At 51.7% G+C, this 19,653-nt stretch overlaps 5 protein-coding genes across 5 annotated transcripts in view; 3 read left to right on the forward strand and 2 right to left on the reverse strand.

Annotated features, from left to right (window-relative positions):
• The window catches only part of LOC125957658 (uncharacterized), a 367,185-nt gene that overhangs the window by 222,768 nt on the left and 124,764 nt on the right, over positions 1-19,653 (forward strand). The gene's annotated exons all lie outside the window — the stretch shown is intronic.
• On the forward strand, positions 10,412-13,222 carry LOC125957642 (collagen alpha-1(IX) chain-like). The gene is made up of 7 exons (XM_049690490.1): positions 10,412-10,544; positions 10,639-10,682; positions 10,759-11,195; positions 11,285-11,662; positions 11,729-11,791; positions 11,864-12,902; positions 12,972-13,222. Exons 1-7 carry the CDS (start codon positions 10,522-10,524, stop codon positions 13,097-13,099), a joined length of 2,112 nt encoding a protein of 703 aa, XP_049546447.1. The 5' UTR covers positions 10,412-10,521; the 3' UTR covers positions 13,100-13,222.
• LOC125957686 (cuticle protein 19.8-like) lies at positions 14,944-15,672 on the reverse strand. The gene is made up of 2 exons (XM_049690549.1): positions 15,585-15,672; positions 14,944-15,498 (listed from the first exon to the last, which is right to left on the reverse strand). Exons 1-2 carry the CDS (start codon positions 15,600-15,602, stop codon positions 15,181-15,183), a joined length of 336 nt encoding a protein of 111 aa, XP_049546506.1. The 5' UTR covers positions 15,603-15,672; the 3' UTR covers positions 14,944-15,180.
• LOC125957691 (cuticle protein 5.1-like) lies at positions 16,371-16,828 on the forward strand. The gene is made up of 2 exons (XM_049690554.1): positions 16,371-16,433; positions 16,498-16,828. Exons 1-2 carry the CDS (start codon positions 16,419-16,421, stop codon positions 16,729-16,731), a joined length of 249 nt encoding a protein of 82 aa, XP_049546511.1. The 5' UTR covers positions 16,371-16,418; the 3' UTR covers positions 16,732-16,828.
• Positions 17,841-18,463, reverse strand: LOC125955518 (calphotin-like). The gene is made up of 2 exons (XM_049686652.1): positions 18,380-18,463; positions 17,841-18,290 (listed from the first exon to the last, which is right to left on the reverse strand). The coding sequence occupies exons 1-2, from the start codon at positions 18,392-18,394 to the stop codon at positions 17,841-17,843; spliced, it is 465 nt and encodes a 154-aa protein (XP_049542609.1). The 5' UTR covers positions 18,395-18,463.

A 19,653-nucleotide genomic window follows, 5' to 3' on the forward strand; every position in this document is an offset into this window, starting at 1 on the left:
ACAACGACGACGTTAACCTGCCTCTTGGCAGTGACCCGATCTCCGCGCTGGTCACTCTACTCGCGTGTGTGGTCACAGGTGGTGTACGTGTGTGTGTGCACCGGTGGTACGCAATGCACGCAATATGCAATGCGCTGAATCATAAATGCACACGCATGCGACTGCATCAGCCAGGCCGGTCGCTATCAGCTCGCTAGCGGCTCGGTTTCTATGCTACGACGCCGACTGCTTTGATCCCCTCTCTGCGCAGGCGTGCCACACGATCCGATCACGTCGGCATGCCGCGCGGCGAGAGGTCGCCGATTCGCAGAAAATCACACTCGAGACCTAACCTCTCAGTGTCGCGCACACGGCGTGGCGTGGCGTGGCGTCTGCACCGGCGGCCACAGCCACGCCGTCCAGTTCACTCTGCCATGCCAACATGGTTTGTGGCCAACATGCGGTAATTCCCACGGGGTTGTATCGCATCGCATAGGTTCTAGCTGGATGGATGTGTGATCGAGATCGCGGTAGGTAGTGGTTGCTGTCAATTCCGTGTGCACATCGCAAGCATCGCGACCATCAGCGAGCTAAAGTGCAGCGAAAAGGTGTTTTCGACTTCACTTCATCGAGGAGGCAGTCGTGATGCGGTTGACATTTTTGCGCTACCAGATCCACGTTCCGGTTAGTAATTGCAGGGCGGCTGGGCGGCGCATTAGCGCGAAACGTCTACATTAGCCACCGTTCCATTAGCGTTCCCAATTGGTTCTGGAGTGATTGCAGTAGGTTTAATTGATGGAACGTGTGGCCTTCGTTGGAAAAACGATTTTCAAACCAATCGTTAGGCTACGCTGGGACACTTCCTCGATCGAGCTAGATTCATTTATCAACGCAAAGCTTCTCTGTTGCCTTTCACGACTTCGAAGTTTTCATAACTATATCGCACTTAATGTCAAATTTTCAATTGCGATGAGAAACTACTACTGAACTCATCAAAAAGCTCCCCAAAAACTTGTGCGTATAGCAATCATTTAATTAAATTAAACAATTCTCAACCATCTCCCTTTGATGGGAAATCGTTCAAATAGATCGAACATCTCGGAGTCGCCTGGTGGCAGTCTAGCACGGAGAAGAATGCAACGCTGGATCGAGATCTACCGGCCGCAGTTATGAGAAGCCTCCGTTTGGCACGTATCGCGACCAGGCCGGCTGCTTGTGCCGGTGTCAATCATTCCTTTTCGCGCCAATTGCACCAATCGATGCCTTTAAACGGATGCCCGGCACACCATCGCACCATCGCTTGCCTCTGCGTCTTCTTCCATTGCCACCGTTGGCGACGAAGCAATTTTGTTTTTCCTCTTCTTCTAAATATAAAAATGGCCGCTAATCGGCGATGAAGTCAGTTTGGCGAAGAATTCGCGGAATGACGCGCTCAGCGCGCTCCACTCCATTATTGCATTGCCACTGCCACTGGTCCCGCCGATATTGTGTAATTCGTTCGCGTTCGCATCCTGCAGCTGACGGTGATGACGACGACGACGACAAGGAGCGAACTAGTCCAGCTGAGCACCAGCAACATGCGCACCAGTCAGCAGCGCCCGCAGACCCAGGTGGAGCCATCGTCGAGGGTGGCATTCAAGTGGCCCTTCAGGGCTCCTTCTAACCCTCCCGGGCCGGGCCGACCGGTCACAGGGTGTGTGTCAATAGTGGATTTTTCACACGAAGATCAAACGTTGATCGAGCAGATCTGCTGCTGCTGCTGTTGCTGCTGCTCCTGCTGCACCTACTGCTGCTGCTGATCGGTGTGTCCGGTGTGACTCCGACCACCGGAGTGCCGCACGCTGTGGTTGTTGCGGTACGTGGCTGTAATTAATTCTCGATCGAAACCGAGAGTGTGTCTCCGTGGTCGTGCGCCAACAGCACCTACGGTCGTGGCCCTCGCGTTCGCTCGCAGTGTTTGATTTCGCGATACTCCGGACGGGCGGGAGGCCCGCAACAATCGTTTGCGTAGCCGGGGCTTGGACCCATAACCTCAAAGTCACCCGATGTGTCAGAGGCAACTAGACCCGACCAGCGTGCCTGTGGTCGTGGACACCGTGGACCGGTGGTGATTGCAGCGTCCTCGTCAATCGCCGCAGCCGCTGCCACCGCCGCCGCCGAAGGGCCAGGCCGTGAGATCGGATAATTTGCATCGACAATTATGCACCCGGTGCGCTCCGGTGTGCCCACACATACACAACACCACCGCCCGCCAAAGGGCTCCACGGCGCTGGTGGCCGGGCTGCCCGGCAGGCTGCCGGGATCCTAAACGATCGCTAACAGCGTCTCGAGAGGATCTTGGCAATCTCTGGCGGAACGGAATCGGCCATTGCGGCCACGGTACGGTACGGGGGTACGAGGTGCCAGGGCATGTTGGTCATAAAATGTTTTGCTCTGCGCGATCCCCCGTCTTCCCCTTCACCGCGTCTTTCCCTTCTCCGCTGCACGCTTATTTATGATTTCAATGTCAGCGAAGGTCGCCACACTCGGTGGTGGCGGCGCGCCGTGGCTCATGCTCTGTTCACCACACATTGTGTTCGATTGTTGTTTTTTGCCCCGATTGTTATTGTTAAATCGCGGAAAATGTGGATTATTGCCGTGATCAGAGTGTCTATATAGCGTGGATCCGGGAACGATCCGACATCCGCCAGCGCACTATGAAGAGCCGATCGTTAGTTCCTCATTAGCGAAACAGATAGAACGGCTACCAGCTGTCGGGTTTTGTGCGCCAAGAGGGTTACTATACTATTATGGAACACCACCACATTTTATAGCCAATCAGAGGCCGAAGAAGCCAAGATACCGGATACGATCCGAATCAGCTTTTGTTTGGTCGATTTTATGGCGTCCACTTGCGGTGCTCTTGTTCGCGCGAATTTGTTCAAACCCAAAACATCGTCGTAATCCTACCCAATCTTACGAGCGGCGATCGAGCGAGAATTCAGAGATCAAGGATCTTTTGCGCGATGCACTCTTAACGTGCGCGGCTGCATTCTCCCGAAACCTTCGCCATAACCTTCCTCGAATGCAATTTGAACAATATCGTCTCAGTGACAGGGCGACTCGTGCAAGCCTTGTTACGATTAATCGCGTCCCAAGGCATCGTTCGAAATCGATTCGAGCGGCCATTCCGAGTGTCTGCCAAATGCCTTTTGTCGTTGTGCACTTGTCGTCTGCGTGTCAGCGTCATTGACGACGCTATATCGTACGGCATCACCGTTTGGACTAATTGCAGCCAATCACCGATCGACCGACCGACCGACGGAGCGGCCTGTGTGGCGGCAGTGCGTGCAAGTTTGTCACCTGCACGGCACACGGGAAAGGGGTTAATGCTTCTCGATCGATGATTATGAGCATGTGAAACATGAGTGATGACTGAGGAGCGAAGCGGTAGCGAAGCGCAGAGGAAGGGCGGGAACTAGAACCCCTGGGTTCTCCGTTCGATTTGCAATGGCCGATCGCGTTTTGCTCGAGCACCCTCGATCGAGTTAGCCATTAGCGGCGTGTTGATCGATTGATATCACGTCGCCGTCGTGCGATGTAGTGCGATCAGAGGAATGACGAATACACACTGCCACTACTGCGCGCGCGCGCGTACGGCAATGGCCAATGCCAATATCGATCGTTTAAAATGTTTCAGATTCAGTGGCTGGAGTGGCTGCCACGTTAGCGGCCAGAGTCTAGTGTCGGCTGTAATGCGATCATGCGATCGCAATGAATCACATTACTTGGTGGTAATGAGTCAGACCTGCAATGATTCGTCCACAATGCAGGTGGTGCACTGGCAATGATTAAATAATCCACGGAGTGACACCGATGACGACGACCGGTGGTTGTCCTGTATTCTCCAAATCAAGCTAAACCACGAGCGCCCATGGCGCCCGACGGCGATCACCACGCTAACGATCGTCAGTAGCGATAATGGATGCGATAAAGTGAAAAGTGACCAAGCCAGCCCGCCTCGGCTAATCAATTCCCTTTTCATGCCCTCCCCGCAACATAATAATTCGGTTCCAGAGACTCTCATCGGGTGAATGGTTGGCCGGCGCTTGGGTTGGTGGCTACGGCGGTACGTGATGCAAGCGCAACCCGAACGAACACCTCGGGGTGTAGATCGTGCAGCGAAAGCGAAAAAGGGCTTGTGACCGATTGTAGGGCTTCGCGGCCACGGGAGCTGCAGTGCTACAACGGTGTTACCATTTGTCGGTCAATGGGACACCGTCCGAAAGGGGAGGTGGGGGGTTGCATTTGAAGAAATGCATCCCATCCCCCGAACCCCAGCAGAGCCCCCTAAACTGGATCTTAACACGGGTGGACCGGGCCCCGGAGTCAACTCCCTTTTTACCGTCAATTTATTGAATGGCAATGCGTGTTGAGCATGGCGTTATCGGCGAAACGCAAGATTTGACACGCGCGTACGCGCGTTGTGGCCCCCGTGGACTGGTCCATGGCCTGACCTGGCCCCTTGACCAGCGCAAGTGACACTGTTGGGCGATATCTTGGAAGCACGTTTTCTAGAATAGACCGAGACCGTGTGGTGGGACTGGCGATCGTTATGCAATGCCCACGCCATTAGACGAAGCAAATCCTCCAATGGGGTCTGTCTCAGGTGCAGTCGAGTCAGTAGTCAGTAGAGTAGCCGCAACAACCACAGGACCAGTCCCGGCCTGGCCTGGAAGCAATTACACGAGAGGACAATGTCCAACCCTCTCGCTCAATGACAATACGATAAACGTAAAGCCGGCTTAAGGTGATACCGATGAGAGATGCTGTGGTGGTTGCTGTGCTTGGTGCCGTTAGTGTTAGTGGCTCACGCCACGCCATGCCCGTCGAATATGGGTCAAGTTGATTTACGTTCTGTTCGCTACTGCTGCTGGCACTAACTGTGGCTGCTGTTAATGCCGATCAACCGGTACTCTTCACACGGACCATGCTACAAATGTCACACCGTGGCAACGAAATGGAGCAAAGGAAAGGCGAAACTAAGGTAATCCAGGGACCTGGGACCGATAAATCAACGCGGACAAACCCGAACGCCGACAACGAACGAATCATTCTCCCGGATTGGATGACATTAATGAAGGTAGAGGGCCTGGCCTGGCTGTCGAACTTTGCAAGCAACTACGCCAGCGCCTCGGCATTGATTGTTGTCCTTTTTGCCAAATGTCGAGATGTCCTCTGGAGCAGATTGTTCACGTGGGCTCATAGCTCATGCCAGACAGAACTACCGTAGAACGGTCACTACGGACCGGATCCGGTCTGAATGTCAGCCCAGTTGTACCCTCCAGGGGCTCGATCATTCTTGAGGATCGAACGGAAGGAGAAGGACGTGAATGTGAAAGTCGGAGTCGAGTCTGGTAACCTTGGCGATGCGTTAATCTGATAAGACCCTGTTGTAGTTCAGTTTTTCAGCGACGCATAAACCTACACGATTGCGGGACCTTTTTGACCATTACTCTGACCACGTGCTACGGTTACGGTAACAGTCGGCGAAAGGTGATCGGTGGCAGGGACGACGCGAGACGCAACACTAGTAGTCCGACCGTTGGCTTTGACCGGACGACTTTTGTGCTTTTGTGCCCACAGAATGCCATTTCTCTCGCCATCTATAGACCAGCGGTTGCAGAATGGAATCGCGAAGCATACACCAGACCGTCCTAGGCCCGTGGCAACGGCAGCAACTGAAGGCAATAAAAGATGTCCTCCATATCGTAGCGGGGCGCGGGGGGTGGGAGGGAATAGCATTTCAACAATCTGCCATTGTAGTGGCTGCTGCACGTAATAAACACGTCTATAAGTTCACTTTAAATAATGACACATTGTGAGACCATTTTGTCACCAGTCTTCTCCCCTACCGAGACTTCGGAGTAGCAGTGCGGTGTGGTCTGAACAATCGTGACCTGATGCAATGGCATACGGCGTGACGCAGACCCGCGGCCGCGACCGCGGCCGTGCATACCATTTTACCTCACCGAAGGAAGGTGGCACAGGATGGATGGTCTCTCTGTCTGCTCTTTTAGCGCCGTCCTGGTCCTTTAAGGCCCGGCTGGTGGATGGTGGTGGAGGACAACACGCGAACCAAAATATCGAGGACGGTTTATGAATAACGCTTAGTCGTGGCCCGGATTGCCCGATGCTACTCCGAGCGTAACCAGCCAGCCAGCCAGCCAGCCAGTGAAGCCACGGGAAAAACGATAAACATTCCGACCCACCTTCTTCTGGCGCTGCTGGCTACAATGATGGCCGCAGTGTGTGGAGGATTGCGAAAAGCGCACTCGGTCCCGGTCCGCACCGTTTCGTCCAGGCAGTAGACGGCGGGGCTCGCATACGGAAATACCCTCGAGCCCATATGTACATTCCTCGATTTAGTGGCGAATTGAGGAAACCGAACATCACCGCCAAACAAGCTGCATGGAATCGTCTTGGTTGACTGAGCGTTCCGCGTGTCCTTGAGACAGTTTTTTTTTTCTTTACTTTTACCCCCCTAAACGAAGCATGCCTTGAGTACTAAATGGAAACGAATGGATGCCAACGACGACGACCACTGCGACCGTTGTCAAGGCACGTCTTCAGATCGAGCGACGGTTTCAATAGTGAATCCGTGAATCAATTCAAAGCTCCGTCTCTTTCTCTCTCTCACTGCCCCTTCCAGCGTGATAATGGTTGGCGTGTTTCCGAAGTTTCCAACGAATACGTTCACCAATCGATCGACGAGACCTTTATTAGACTTTACAAAAAGTACCGTGTCCTAACAAGGACCCCCAAGACGCACGTGTACCTTGGTGACGGATGGAAACGCGACAACAACAACGACGACGACGACGACGACGGTAGCAATTATCGGCAATTTTCCTATTTCGAAGTAGATTAAATAATTACACATGTGTTTGCTAGGGATTGGCCAGAGGTGGTTTGCGTTTGGTCGAGGCTTTTAGACGGTTGAGTCATGCCCGGATTTCAGATGTTAATCCCGTGCCCGTTCGCGACAGACCGCTGTTAATTGTAACATCCGCCAGCACGGATTCTTCTGTAGGACCGATCGATCATTGTCGTGCCGCGATGGATCGATCCTCGAATCGGATTGCAGCGTTGCAACTAACGGTGTGGGCAGCACCACATTGTAGCAACTAGTTTGCAGACTTGAGCTTGCAGCAAACAAAACTGAACTGCCTTGCAAACACAAGAAAGCCACCAACACTGTCGAGGCGAGAAGAGAAGGTTGATAAGAAAAAGGGCAACATAACAGCTTCCTGCCAGACGCTTGAACCAGATTACTTGCTCGCTATAGCGCTCAGGTGTGGCTGGGTGGCTCGGTTGTGCGAACGCGATCGGTGCGTTCACCGTTTACGCACTTAATAAATTCGTGAAAGCCTACCGTTCACCTAATCCGTGCCACCGTCTGCTCATTATTTCTATTGCAATGACTGGACCCACACGTTTGCTACTAGCAGTGCTGTCCAGCTTGGTGCACTGACCGTTCGATTGCGATATAGCGATAGAGCAAATAACGCACTTTACAGATGGTTTCAGCCTCTTAATCCAAAGGTGCACTATTTAAGGGGTAAACATTTAATAAAGCAATCAATATGCAGATGTAGTTGCCTCGGGGGGACACTGAGGATGGCGTTTGTCATTATTCAATAATTTAATGTCCAATATTTACGCTCTCTCTCTCTCTCTCTATCTCTCGATTGAATATGAAACACGTGACACCCAAGGTGTTTGAATCCCATTTACGAAATGGAACGAAACGAAACGTAGCTCGTTTGTAGCTGCAAAGAGATTGGTGAAGATAGAGAAAAAAAACGGCCACTTATTGATTGGTCGGTCCCAATTATAACTGAAAACCCTATTTGCATCAACCGCCCGGCCCGAAACGCGACGCCGCGACGTTGAAGCAAATCGAGAACCCGCAATTCATGTACACACCCCGGTGGGTTGGGACTGCGGGTACGTGCCGCTGATAAATTAAATCCTAATGGTAACGTTTTGTTAGCATCATGTACTCGAGCACCGAACCGAAAGCCCCCGAATGCTCGAAAGGAACCTCTGACCGCGGGTCGGTCGCGGTCCAGCCCTAGCGCCCTTTCACGCGCAATGCTCCGGCTTACATCCCTTGCGGACTGGTTTGCGGACACCAGTCCTTCGCTGGGAGTGTGAGGTGAGCAGCGACCTCAGCAGCGACTCGCTGACCGCCGGCTTTGGTATAAATTTAATCATCGACGCAGCGCATTGCAACATTGCATCAGTAGCCAGGTCCAATTGCGGCCTACCCTGCCATCAACCGACCTCTGCTCGCGGTTTGCCACGAGTCCGAAATTGAATCTGACCATGCGTAACGCACGGACCCGGCCCGGGATGATTGGATGAAGTTGGTGCGCCTCTTGTCATCGGCCCCGGCGCACATTGGCTACCCACACGCTGACAGTAAGAGAAACAGCATGTTCGCTGTCAAAGATAAAGGCACCTTCTGCCGACTGCCGTTTGGAATGGGGTGGTTTGGGGTAGGATTGTGTGACGTTATGGCCAGTATTTGGCACTCCATTCGGACTAGAAGCTAAGGCAATGCCGTGGTTCAAAGTGGTTGCTCATGAAGCTTGGCTTTCGACGTGCTTCAGTTGATTTACTTTAAGTTCTTTTTGGAATGCCATTTCTGTTCCTTTGCTCTCTTATCTGATCTAGAGAATTTCGTGAAGGAAAACTTCAAATAACCACCCACAATCCTTGGCTCACTGTCTGATGAACTCAAGCCAACGGACAAGTGTGATAAATTGTGCCTAATTGTGCTGCAGTCGCATTAGGACATTGTCGGACCCTCCACCTCGTAAGGCTTATCATTCAAGAATCATTCTGTGGAATGCGAGCTGAGCACGCATTAAGGTCAACATTGAAGCCAGCGTGACACGGTCGCCCATGCCAAGTGTGTCCATCGTCCCGGCATCACGAATGATAGAAACAAAAGCAACACCTTAGTCCGCCCTGTTAGTCTCGCGTGCCGTAATATGCGCCAATGCGGGGTCGTAATTACGCAATTGGCACCCACCATCCCAACCGATGGGCGAGAAAAGCGTTCTATGACCATTGCCGCGAACGATAAATCATATTCTCAGCTCGGCCAAACCCGCTGGACACCGCGAGTAACGCGTTCAATGATCGCGCGATCGCTTGATCGCAGCACAAGCAAGCGCACTCCTCCGATAGAACCACCCTACAACTGGTTCAATCCACTAGCTGGACTCCAGACTGTAGCACCGTAAGGAGAGAGCAGTGAGATGTGTCGAGAGAGAGAGAAAGAGATCGACAATGTCGACCACGTCAGCGTTTCATAACATTTATGAGAACGTTATAAAACATTGATTAATGGCCACGTTTTGCGTCGTTGCGTTTTTCATTTTGACAGTCCAGCCGTCCAGTCGGTATGGAATTGAGTCGAGATCGAGAGATGATCTAGAATTGTGGCATTATCGCAGGGTCGCCCGTAGAGTCGCTTGGTTCCAAAGGTCCTCGGCACTACACGGGTACGATTGAGCCCGTATGCATATGCGTTGAATGAAAAATTACTCTAGCTTTCGAACAACAATCGTTCGTTCTGCAGGGGTTATGCCAATATCTCCAGCATTGTGGATATTTAAGGCACCAGCGGCATGACACAGTTTGATCTAATTTATGATATTGTGCCTCAAATGCTTGTCAAAATGTGTCCAACCAAGAACAAGGTGTGTATGTTCTCGGTGTTTCTATTATCCAGGCGATAAATGGAGAGGTATGGTTCAATTTGTGATTCAACAAGCCGTTGGTCGCGTTTTCAAAATGTCATAAATTGGCTGCATATTCGTGATACGCTTCTTGCTTATTCTATTTAAATCCAAAATCAAAATACAAGCTATTATCCAAGTCGAACCAATTTCTTCAAATTAAAACCTCAGACCATCGTCACAAACAGTGTTGCTCGACGGAGAACTCGCCGTATTCCAACATCTGGTCAACAGATTTGCGCTCTGGCTCTAGCTAGATAGTGATCGACCATACTTGTCGTTTTAATTTATGTCACAGAATCTGCTCCCGGAGGAGCGTTCCAACACACCAAAATGTAGTCGGCGCAGTTCCTACAGCGATGATCGTGAGCTCACAAACGGATGCATGTATTCGCAACCGAAGAGGAATACGAAACCAAGGGGACTTTGAATGAAACATAAAAATGGTTCGCGTTGCCCGCGATCTAGCGTTGATCGTTTCGGGTGGATACACACGCAGGAATGCTCGCATCTGCAGCGCATATGGAAGATGCATTAATTTCCTGCGAACGGGTTCAATGTCAGCGATCGTCAAGAGAGGCTAGATGATGGGTAGTCGCTAAACCAGAAGATGCTGCTCATAGTTGGTTCAGTATCAGTTGAGAGTTCGTCTAGTGTGGATTCAGAGTTGGATTGCGAAGGAGAGTGCGAACAGTATGTGTAGCCAGTAGTGTGATCAGCTAAGCAGTATAGAAAGATACTACTCAAAATGTACCAGGTTGATCTGAAAAGGTTTGAATTGTGTAGTAACTTAAAGAAAGGGTCAATGGATTCAATTGGATGTTTTCTCTATTACCTACAACTACTTCTGTGCGGCCCTTCTCAGACTGCTGGTACTGTCCCTGTGCGTCGTAGCCGTTGTACGATCGCGTAAGTGATACACTTGAATGCTACCAAATCATCCCAGCCCTAACGTGCTATCGATATGTGGTACTTCTTTCACCAGAATTGGATCAATCCGACGAAGAGGAGGAGGAATATGAGGAGGGTCCGTGCGGTCGCTGGAGACCGGGCGATGTGGATCTCCGGTCGTTTGATCTGATTCGCGAGTTCCGGTTGGATCAGATCGAAGCGAGAAGCAAGTACATCCACCGACGGCAAGGCACCAACCAGTACCAGACGGCCTATCGGTTCGAGAAGGAGGCCAACCTTACGATGCGATCGATCGAGGCATTCCCACTCGGACTGCCGCAGCAGTTCTCCTTCGAGTGTACGTACCGCATTGAGGACGAGGGTGACTCATCGTGGCACCTTTTCGAGGTGACCAATGAGGTGCAGGAGAGCCAGTTGGCCATCACGCTTAATCCTGGACGTCAGATTCTACAAATTGGACTACCGGCCACGGAAGGTGAACAGCAGATCGTCGAGTACCATCACACGTCGGTGAGTGAGTGATGTTGGAAGTCCAGAAGTGGTATTCCAGCTTTATCGTTGAACATATCTACCCCATTTCCGGTTTTTCTGTTCCGCAGCTGTTCGATCATAGGTGGCATAAGATCATGCTCGGCGTTACCAACGATTACCTGAACCTGTGGGTCGACTGTCGTCCAGTGCGTGACATCGAGGGTAATCTGAATGTACCGCTCCAACCGAGGGACCGTTTCGACATTGCCGATGGTTACGTGTCCATCTCTCGGTTCGCACAAACCTCGGTCTTCGAACCGGAATCGCCCGTCATCGATCTGCAGTGGATGGTGATGAACTGTGATCCGACCAGGCCAGCGCGTGGGAACTGTGATGAGCTGCCGGTGTACGACGTGGCATCACTGACGGCGAATCTTCCGGTCGGACCGACACCGCCACCTCCGAACTGCAATGCCGTCTGCCCACCGGGCTACAATGGAACGGATGTACGGTGTGGCGACTATCTTAATCGATGTTACGGGAGCTAATGTTTTGCTTGCTTCGTTTGCCAGGGACGACCAGGAACTCCAGGATTACCAGGCCTACCGGGAGTTAAGGGAGAGGCTGGACGACGGGTATGAAACTAATTCACTTGACACGTTACTCGACCCAATTCTGACTCAATTTCGGACCCAATTCTAATGTAGGGACATCCGGGACCACAAGGACTGGAAGGACCAGCCGGCAGATCGGTGGTTGGGCCGAAAGGAGAGAAAGGCAGCGTGGGAAATGGTCTACCGGGATTACCCGGACCGAAGGGAGAACCGGGCGTTGCTGCTGCCGCCGAGGCGGCCCTTGCTGGACTACCAGGCCCGAGAGGCCGCGAAGGCCCACCGGGTCCAATAGGTCCACCGGGTGTTGGTGTGCCAGGTGCGAAGGGCGAACGCGGCGAATCGGGACGCGACGGTGCGGATGGATCCAAGGGTGACAAAGGAGCCGCGGGAGAGACGGGGTTACGTGGTTTGCCGGGCCTGCCGGGCCTTCCGGGTGCACCGGGTCTTCGAGGATTGCCAGGACCCCCGGGAGAAGCTGGTAGCGGCGGCGGAGGCGCTGGCAACACAGAAGGTGCCGGTACAGGAGGACGCTATTTCGAGAACCTTATGTCATACGGTCATCGCGGACCAGTCGGATATACTGGCATACCCGGTGAACGAGGTGCTGGTGGATTGCGCGGACCGGAAGGACCTGCCGGACAGCCGGGATTACCGGGTGTTGACGGTCTACCGGGGCCGCAAGGTGTAGCCGGCCAGCCTGGACAGGTGGGATCACCGGGTGCTCCTGGATTGCCCGGCCATAGCTATACCGAGTCCGATTTACAAGACATCTGCCTTGCCGTGCTCCGGTCTCAGTTGGCTGAATTAACGGAGGGGTTAATTGGTCCACCGGGACCAACGGGTGTACCCGGGAAACCGGGAAAACCAGGCCTTCCGGGTCGTCCGGGTGAGAAGGGTGAGCGAGGATATCCGGGATTCACCGGTGACCGGGGTATACCGGGGGAACCGGGTCATCCTGGAGTTGCGGGTCCAGCGGGAGAGCGAGGAGAACAAGGTTTACCCGGTGAGAACGGACGGGATGGAGTCGGTATCGTTGGTCCCGTCGGTCCCGTTGGTCTTCCAGGGCTGCCGGGGGAATCGGTGGTTGGACCTCAAGGCCGTCCCGGAGAACGTGGTGAACCGGGTAGGGCAGGTAAGGAGCATAAAGACGGCCGGCCTCGGTGTCACTACCGCAAACTCCATTTTCCACCACTCTTTGCAGGACCTCCCGGAGTTCGTGGTGCGACCGGTGTTCCGGGCGTTTGTCCGAATGATTGCTACATGGCGGCCGCAGCCGCCGCCCAAAGCTTCCGTGCCAACAATCAGCAAACCAAAGGACCCAACTACTAGGCCACCGGTCGCTTGGTCTGCTCGGTGCCGCTAGAAGCATCCGCTCGATATAATAAATTGCCTTTCTTGCATTTCCTCCGCCGTGTTCTAATTGCTACCTAACCTCACTTAATGGGTCGCGCGCTCACTACTCTGACACTAGCAGCCTCCGATTGTGCGCCCGCGAGTAGGATGTTAATCCATCGTAGCAACAAGAGATCGTCAAGTTCGCTGTTCGCAGCAGGCAACAAGGAAAGCAGGAAAAAAATCAAATAAAACATGGACCTCAAATTACTAACAATTATTGCGCAGTGAGCGACGAGGTGCTGGTGCTGCTCGGGTCGGGTCGGGTCGGGTCGGGTACCGAGCAAAAAACGTAATCTATTGCCGTCACCTTCACGCAAGGCCACACAGATAATGAGACGGATACGTGGGAGTTATGCCAGCGGGGGAGCCAGTCTGAGAGACAAGGAAATCAATTAACAAGCCGAAGGTCTCTCGATTGCGGTGACCCTTCGATAGCTGCGTCGCCATGCCATGGACCTGATCAGAAAGGGCACCTCACGAGATGAGGCCAGGTCGGGTCGGGAAACCACTGGGTCGCTGGGTTGGAGGAAATTGGAAAACTCAATTTCACGCAACGCCTTTAATGTTATTGTGGCCGGTGTGCGAGCCGCACCAGGCCAAGCCGAAGCCAAACAGAGCGTTCCCTCTCGTTTGACCTACAAATCGGAAGAGAATTGACCACTGTTGGCCCTCTGCACCGACTACGGCTTTTGGGCCCCGAAAAGGGCAAAAGCTCCTCGAGGGGCCTTTGGTTTGGATGGCGTGACCCCTTGAATCGAGAGCAGAAACGGCCGAACGGAGAACCATATTTTATGTGTTTTGCGTGTTCCGTCTTGTCGGCATCAGCATCCTGATACTTATGCGCCACTCAGCCACCGGCCACCGGTGCCGGTCGGACTTGGTACAAAGCACCACGCCGAGAAGGGCGAACTCGAAACCCGCTTCTTCAGTTCAACCGCACCACTCACATGCCCATGGCTCTGCACGGACACGATCACGGGTGTTGTTGATGTGTAATTTGTTATTATGTTGCCCTTCTCGCCGCGGTCGCGATCACGCGAATGAGTCAACCTTCTTGGTGGAAGGTTGATTTATCAGCGCGATGCCACGATGCCGTGGAGAGAAGGGTTTTGAATTGACCAACCATCAGTTCGTGGGAAGGCGAGCCCTTGGTCAGTAACACTTCATTCCTCCACCCCTCCGCGGAACCCGGGAACCGATCGGATATGAGCCCGGTATCGCTCGAGCTGAAGGGCTCGTGCAGGGTACTGGTAATTAGAATCTTCTGTCCGTCTGACGAATAATCTGTTTTGATAATCAATGATAGGGTAGAGGGGGGAGGTCAACCGCAGGGCAACCTAACTGCCACAACATGGCCCGGTGGCCATCACCTTTCGCCTGTAGTTTACAAATCGTTACACGATGAGTTGACAAAAAGTTGGAAACGGTGTCTCCGTTCCGAGTGCAGGGTGCATGCTGCGTGATTGAAGTTGAATTTGATGTGATCCGATCCAATCGGTGTGAGTCTGCAAAGTAGCCATTGAAACCGTGGTTCGAGATTGCAAGAGATCTCACTAGATAGAGCAAACGAGCAGTCCGCTCATTACTGGCTGTGCTATTGAGGTTTCGATACATGATTCCATCACGGTACGAAGTTCTTCTGTCAATAGTCGATAATGGTCTTGGCGAGAATGTTTTCTGAATGATCGTTAGGGCGCGCTTTGTCTGACGGTTTCTTTCCCCCCCGATATGCCTCCGATCCCAAATGAAACACTGTTCCGCCCTAGGGTATAGGTGTTTTAGTTCAAGAAAATGTATATTCCATTCATCTTCTGTTGATTGCAATTTGCACGTCTCGAGGAAGGGGAACTATTTACAAAAGACGAAGATTGCGATATTGAGCTAGGGTTTGGGTGTAGGAAAGCCAAGGAACGCGGTCTCTTCAGAACCAAACCATCCAGTTGCTGCTGCTACTGCCGCTGTTGCTGGTGCTGGTGCTAGTGCTACCACGGATGTCCTGAATGGTATCCTTCTCATTAGAACACGTAAGGGGCTGCGAGTCCGTTAAGAGCGGTGTAAGCACTGTATGCGGGCAGACCAGCGGCGGTGTATGCACTGTATGCGGGCAGACCAGCGGCGGTATAGGCCAACGGTGCAGGGGCCACAATCCGTGCCGCAGGAGCGACGACGGCCGCTGGAGCAGCAGCAACAACTGGTGCCGCCACGGCGTGATTGACGGTGTGCGCGTTGTAGGAGGTGGCATACGGAGCGACGACTCCGGCCGCTGCCAGGGGAGCTGCCACAGGAATGACACCAGCGGAGGCGACTCCCAGAACGCACGCAACCAGACAGATCTGCAGAAGGAACAAACGAGTTCGGTGAAGATGATCAGATGATACTACGATAATCACCAAAGGTCTAGCCGATTCTGGCCACTTACCACAACTTTGGCAGACATTCTGTTTAGAGGTTTGATTTGGTTTTGAAGGAGAACCGTTCGAGAAGCTAAAGCTTGCTGTTTAGTTGGTGATGAGTGACTGATGTCTTGGTTGGCACCGAGGATGCTTTTTATACAATCAACTGCCAGTGTGTGTTATCGAGCGCACTGGAATTGAGTCCCAGATCCCCCGACTACGCGGTATTCCACTTGAATATTAATGCACGTAGCGTAGTGATCCTCGTCGCCTCGCCTCGCCTCGGTAGCATCACCGCACATCATCATCGCACATGAACGCACATAATAAACGGTGTATCGAAGCGGATTGGTTAATCGAATTTCATTCACTCTGGAGCACGTGCTTCGCCTCTATTGGTGTCACTGGACAGTGTTGTGTAACGTACAGCTGGACGTCGGCAACGGTGAATTGGTAATAGAAACGATGCGCGAGTTCGATCGCGACCTTGACGCAGCCTCGAGTGGCAGGTGCAGTGTTTGAACCAGATAAAGGACACTTGCGATTGATTAGGATTGACTAGGATGACAGGTGATATGTGGGTCGGTCGTAGCGAGTTTGTTGGATGTTCACAGTGCACATTAAATAGAAAAGCAGAAAGAATTTCCATACGCGTGGGATGACATTCGCATGGCTAGAAGTTCAACTGATTGATCGCATATTGATGTCTCCCCTACACGGGATTCATTCAATCGTATTGCACACCGTTCGATGGACGTCCCAGAAGACTATAAATACTGTGGAACATCTTCTTCAGATCGTACAGTACTTGCAGTCTGCGAACTCAACCGAACCGACAACCAAACCAAAAACAGCGCAAAATGTTTGCCAAAATTGTAAGTGAAGTCCATTCTTTTCTTTAGTGTCCTGACTGATCCTGGAGCACCTTTGCCTTTGCAGGTTCTCTTTTTCGGTCTGATCGTAGCCGCCGTCTACGGTAAGCCGGTGATTCCGTTGGCATACTCGTCGCCGCTCGTGGCAGCGCCCTCGGTGGCGGTCGCATCTTCTCCATTCGTAGCACCGTATGCAGCCACCGCTGCCTATGCTGCTGCTCCGGTTGCTGCCGCTTACACTGCCTCACCTTACGCCTACAGCGCATATCCTTTTGCTGCTTACGGTTCGCTCCTGCTGTAGAAATGCTGTTACTCAGATTCCGATAAGCAGCTAAGACTCTCGCTGATTTGCGGTTCATTCATCATGTTTGGAAAATAAATATTTGTTGCACCTCAACGATTCTTCTCTTGTGTCTTTATTCGCTGTTGACTCTATTTGCAAATTTGGCACACTATTATACTGTCCTTATTGGTATGCGATTATTTACGATCTCGCTAATGTTAATCTCCAGTTACCAATCGAATAAACTAACAGCATGACATTATAAATTTCAACCAACCTGCCATAAATTGTTTAGTCATCATTTCATAACGCGACAGTTTTAATCAACTTTAATCAAGATTAATTATCTCAAACGATGGCAATCAGTTTAAAATTATAAGCAAATTTTTGCTCAAGAGGTGCTGGGTTGTTTTTATTTTATTTCTTGTTACTGCACCAAAAAGTAGCGAATACAGGCACAAGATATATTTTTGATTATTTAATAATTTGATTGTTGTGCACCTTGTTGCTGCTAGTTCTTAAATAAATCTGCTTCTTCATATCACTTCCGTTGGTCAACTCCTCTTCTTAAGTTCTTTTCATTATGTGAGATTTTTTTTTGTACTTAGCCTGTTTTTCTTTTGTATCAGTAGACTACTTTTGCTTGACTCTTTACACATTTTTAAGACTCTTTTTGTTTGTCTTTATTCCCGAATGAATAAGAACAATTCCCAATCATGTTGAAATGTTTTCAATATTATTTGCGTTTCTCTCTTTTATTCATCTTATGTTTTGGTTTGAGTATTGCACAGAAATATACCCCCTACCCCGTTCTTGGAGGAAGAGTTTCGGCCAGGAAGGCTCCTGAGGACTTTGACTAAATTCTTCCAGCAAACTGGCTGAATTATCTGCCTAAATACTACGTGTACAAAACATGGGCTTCCACTTGAATGAACTAACAGTTAAACCTATCGCTTACTCGAGCACGTTTCGTGTCGGGCACGGGTTTGCGCATGGCGCAGTTGCGATCGGTGCCATTCGATTGCAGTCTAGTATGTCATTGATATTAGCTTAAGCACAACTTAATCACATGTTTGCGTTTACACGTTTCGACGATTGACGACTGACGGCAGAGCTCTGGACCGCCATTAGGCAACCACCGATCGGTAGCGGATTGTCGTAAGGAACGGCTTAGGTCGTACCAGTTTGGCCACCTTTGCCACCGGTGCCACCAGCTTGGCAACAGGAGCAGCGGCCACTAGGGTTGCCGGTACGGCGGCCGGTACAGGAGCAGGAACGGCCGGTACTGCCGGAACGGCTGGCACAGGAAACGGTACGGCTACCGGATGCGGGTAGTAGAACGTGGAAGGTGGTGGTGGTGCTGGCACTAGGACCGCGTGTGTCGGAAAGGGAACGGCGGCAGCCGGGACCGGAATTGGTGCCGGCACAGCAGCAGCTGGTACCGGGAATGGTACGAATCCGTTGTAGGTCCGGGCGAACACCTGCGAGCTTTGTGCCGTTACGACAGCCGGTCCAACCGGCGTAAGTACATGCCCCTTGGCTACCGCCAACAGACTACACACCGCTGCAATGATGAACTGTCACAAGATTAAACACACATCAGACTGAAGGTTCTCACACTAATCACCATTAAACAACGGGTAGACTGTTGCCGCAAGGAACTTACCACTTTGGAGAACATTTTTTACGAATTTACGCAGAGAGGTTGTACTGCTACTGTTACTGCTGTTGCTGCTGCTGCTGCTGCTGCTGCTGCTGCTGCCTCTGCTACACCGTACGGTCAATTAGTGTGTAATGAGTCAATAATACCCGTTATCGGGTATTTATATATGGAACTACCTATCGCAGTTACCGTTCCGTACCGTAACCATTGTTCCCACCAAAAACAAACCGGGAGTGTATCGGAGTCCCATCTGCCCCACGCACCCGGCCAGTCGGCACCGAGGAAGTGGCCAGTCACAGTGGACCCCACGGGTCCACCCGGTCACGATTACGGCGGCTTCACTCGGTCGCCGGTCTTTTTGGGTCTATTTTCGATCGCCGATTTCACCGTGCGATCCAAAACAAATCTATTCCACGCTCGACGGATCGATGGACCAGGCACGACTCCTAACTGAGGCAACGGTTACCACCCCGCCGCCGGTATCATACGATACGGATCGAAACGGACCGATTGTTCAGGCATCGGCCATCGGCCATCGGTTGGCCTGTGACATAATCACGTAATCCGCGTGGCATTGAAATACGCATATGCTAAACATCGGTCGCATAATCGGAGGAAAGGATCCATCGTGCTAGTGCCACTGTTTGTTACCTGTGCGCCCTTGCTTTTACCTTTCTTGTTTACTCCAATTTCCGTTCGAGCGGATTGAATCGAATTGAGGATTTCGGGACACCAGCTGCACCAAATGGACCTGTAAATGTACATACTTTATGGTGCCAAGTTCACAATTCAGTCCACACGCATTTCAATATCGAATGAAAATCCTGTTACTTTATTCTAACGGTACAGCGTACAGATCATGTTTTGTGTTTGAAAAATTCAAGCGAAGCAATACTGGAGGGTAGAAAGGGAGGATACGCATTGTGTTTGTAGATCCAAGATGCCCAGAAATCTTAAGCGATCGGTCGGCTCTAGACAACCACCGCCGTACGTCCGTAGTAGTACGGTGACGATACTACCGGGGCAGAGTAGGCACTGTATGCTACTGGGCTACCCGAGTAAGTCGAATAAGTGGACACTGGCACGCCCGAATAAGTGGAGTAGCTAGAAATGGCAGGGACGCTGTAGGCGTAAGGAACAGCTCCGGCGACCGGATTGTAGACGACCTGGCGGCTATCACGTACAAGGCCTGCTGAAGCGCAGACAAGAGCCAGAGCAAGGATGAACTGAAATCGAAAAATGGAGAGGAAGAATCGTCAAAGATTATTGTGAGAATT

This window comes from Anopheles darlingi, chromosome 3 (assembly GCF_943734745.1).
Source record: "Anopheles darlingi chromosome 3, idAnoDarlMG_H_01, whole genome shotgun sequence".
Lineage (NCBI taxonomy): Eukaryota > Metazoa > Arthropoda > Insecta > Diptera > Culicidae > Anopheles > Anopheles darlingi.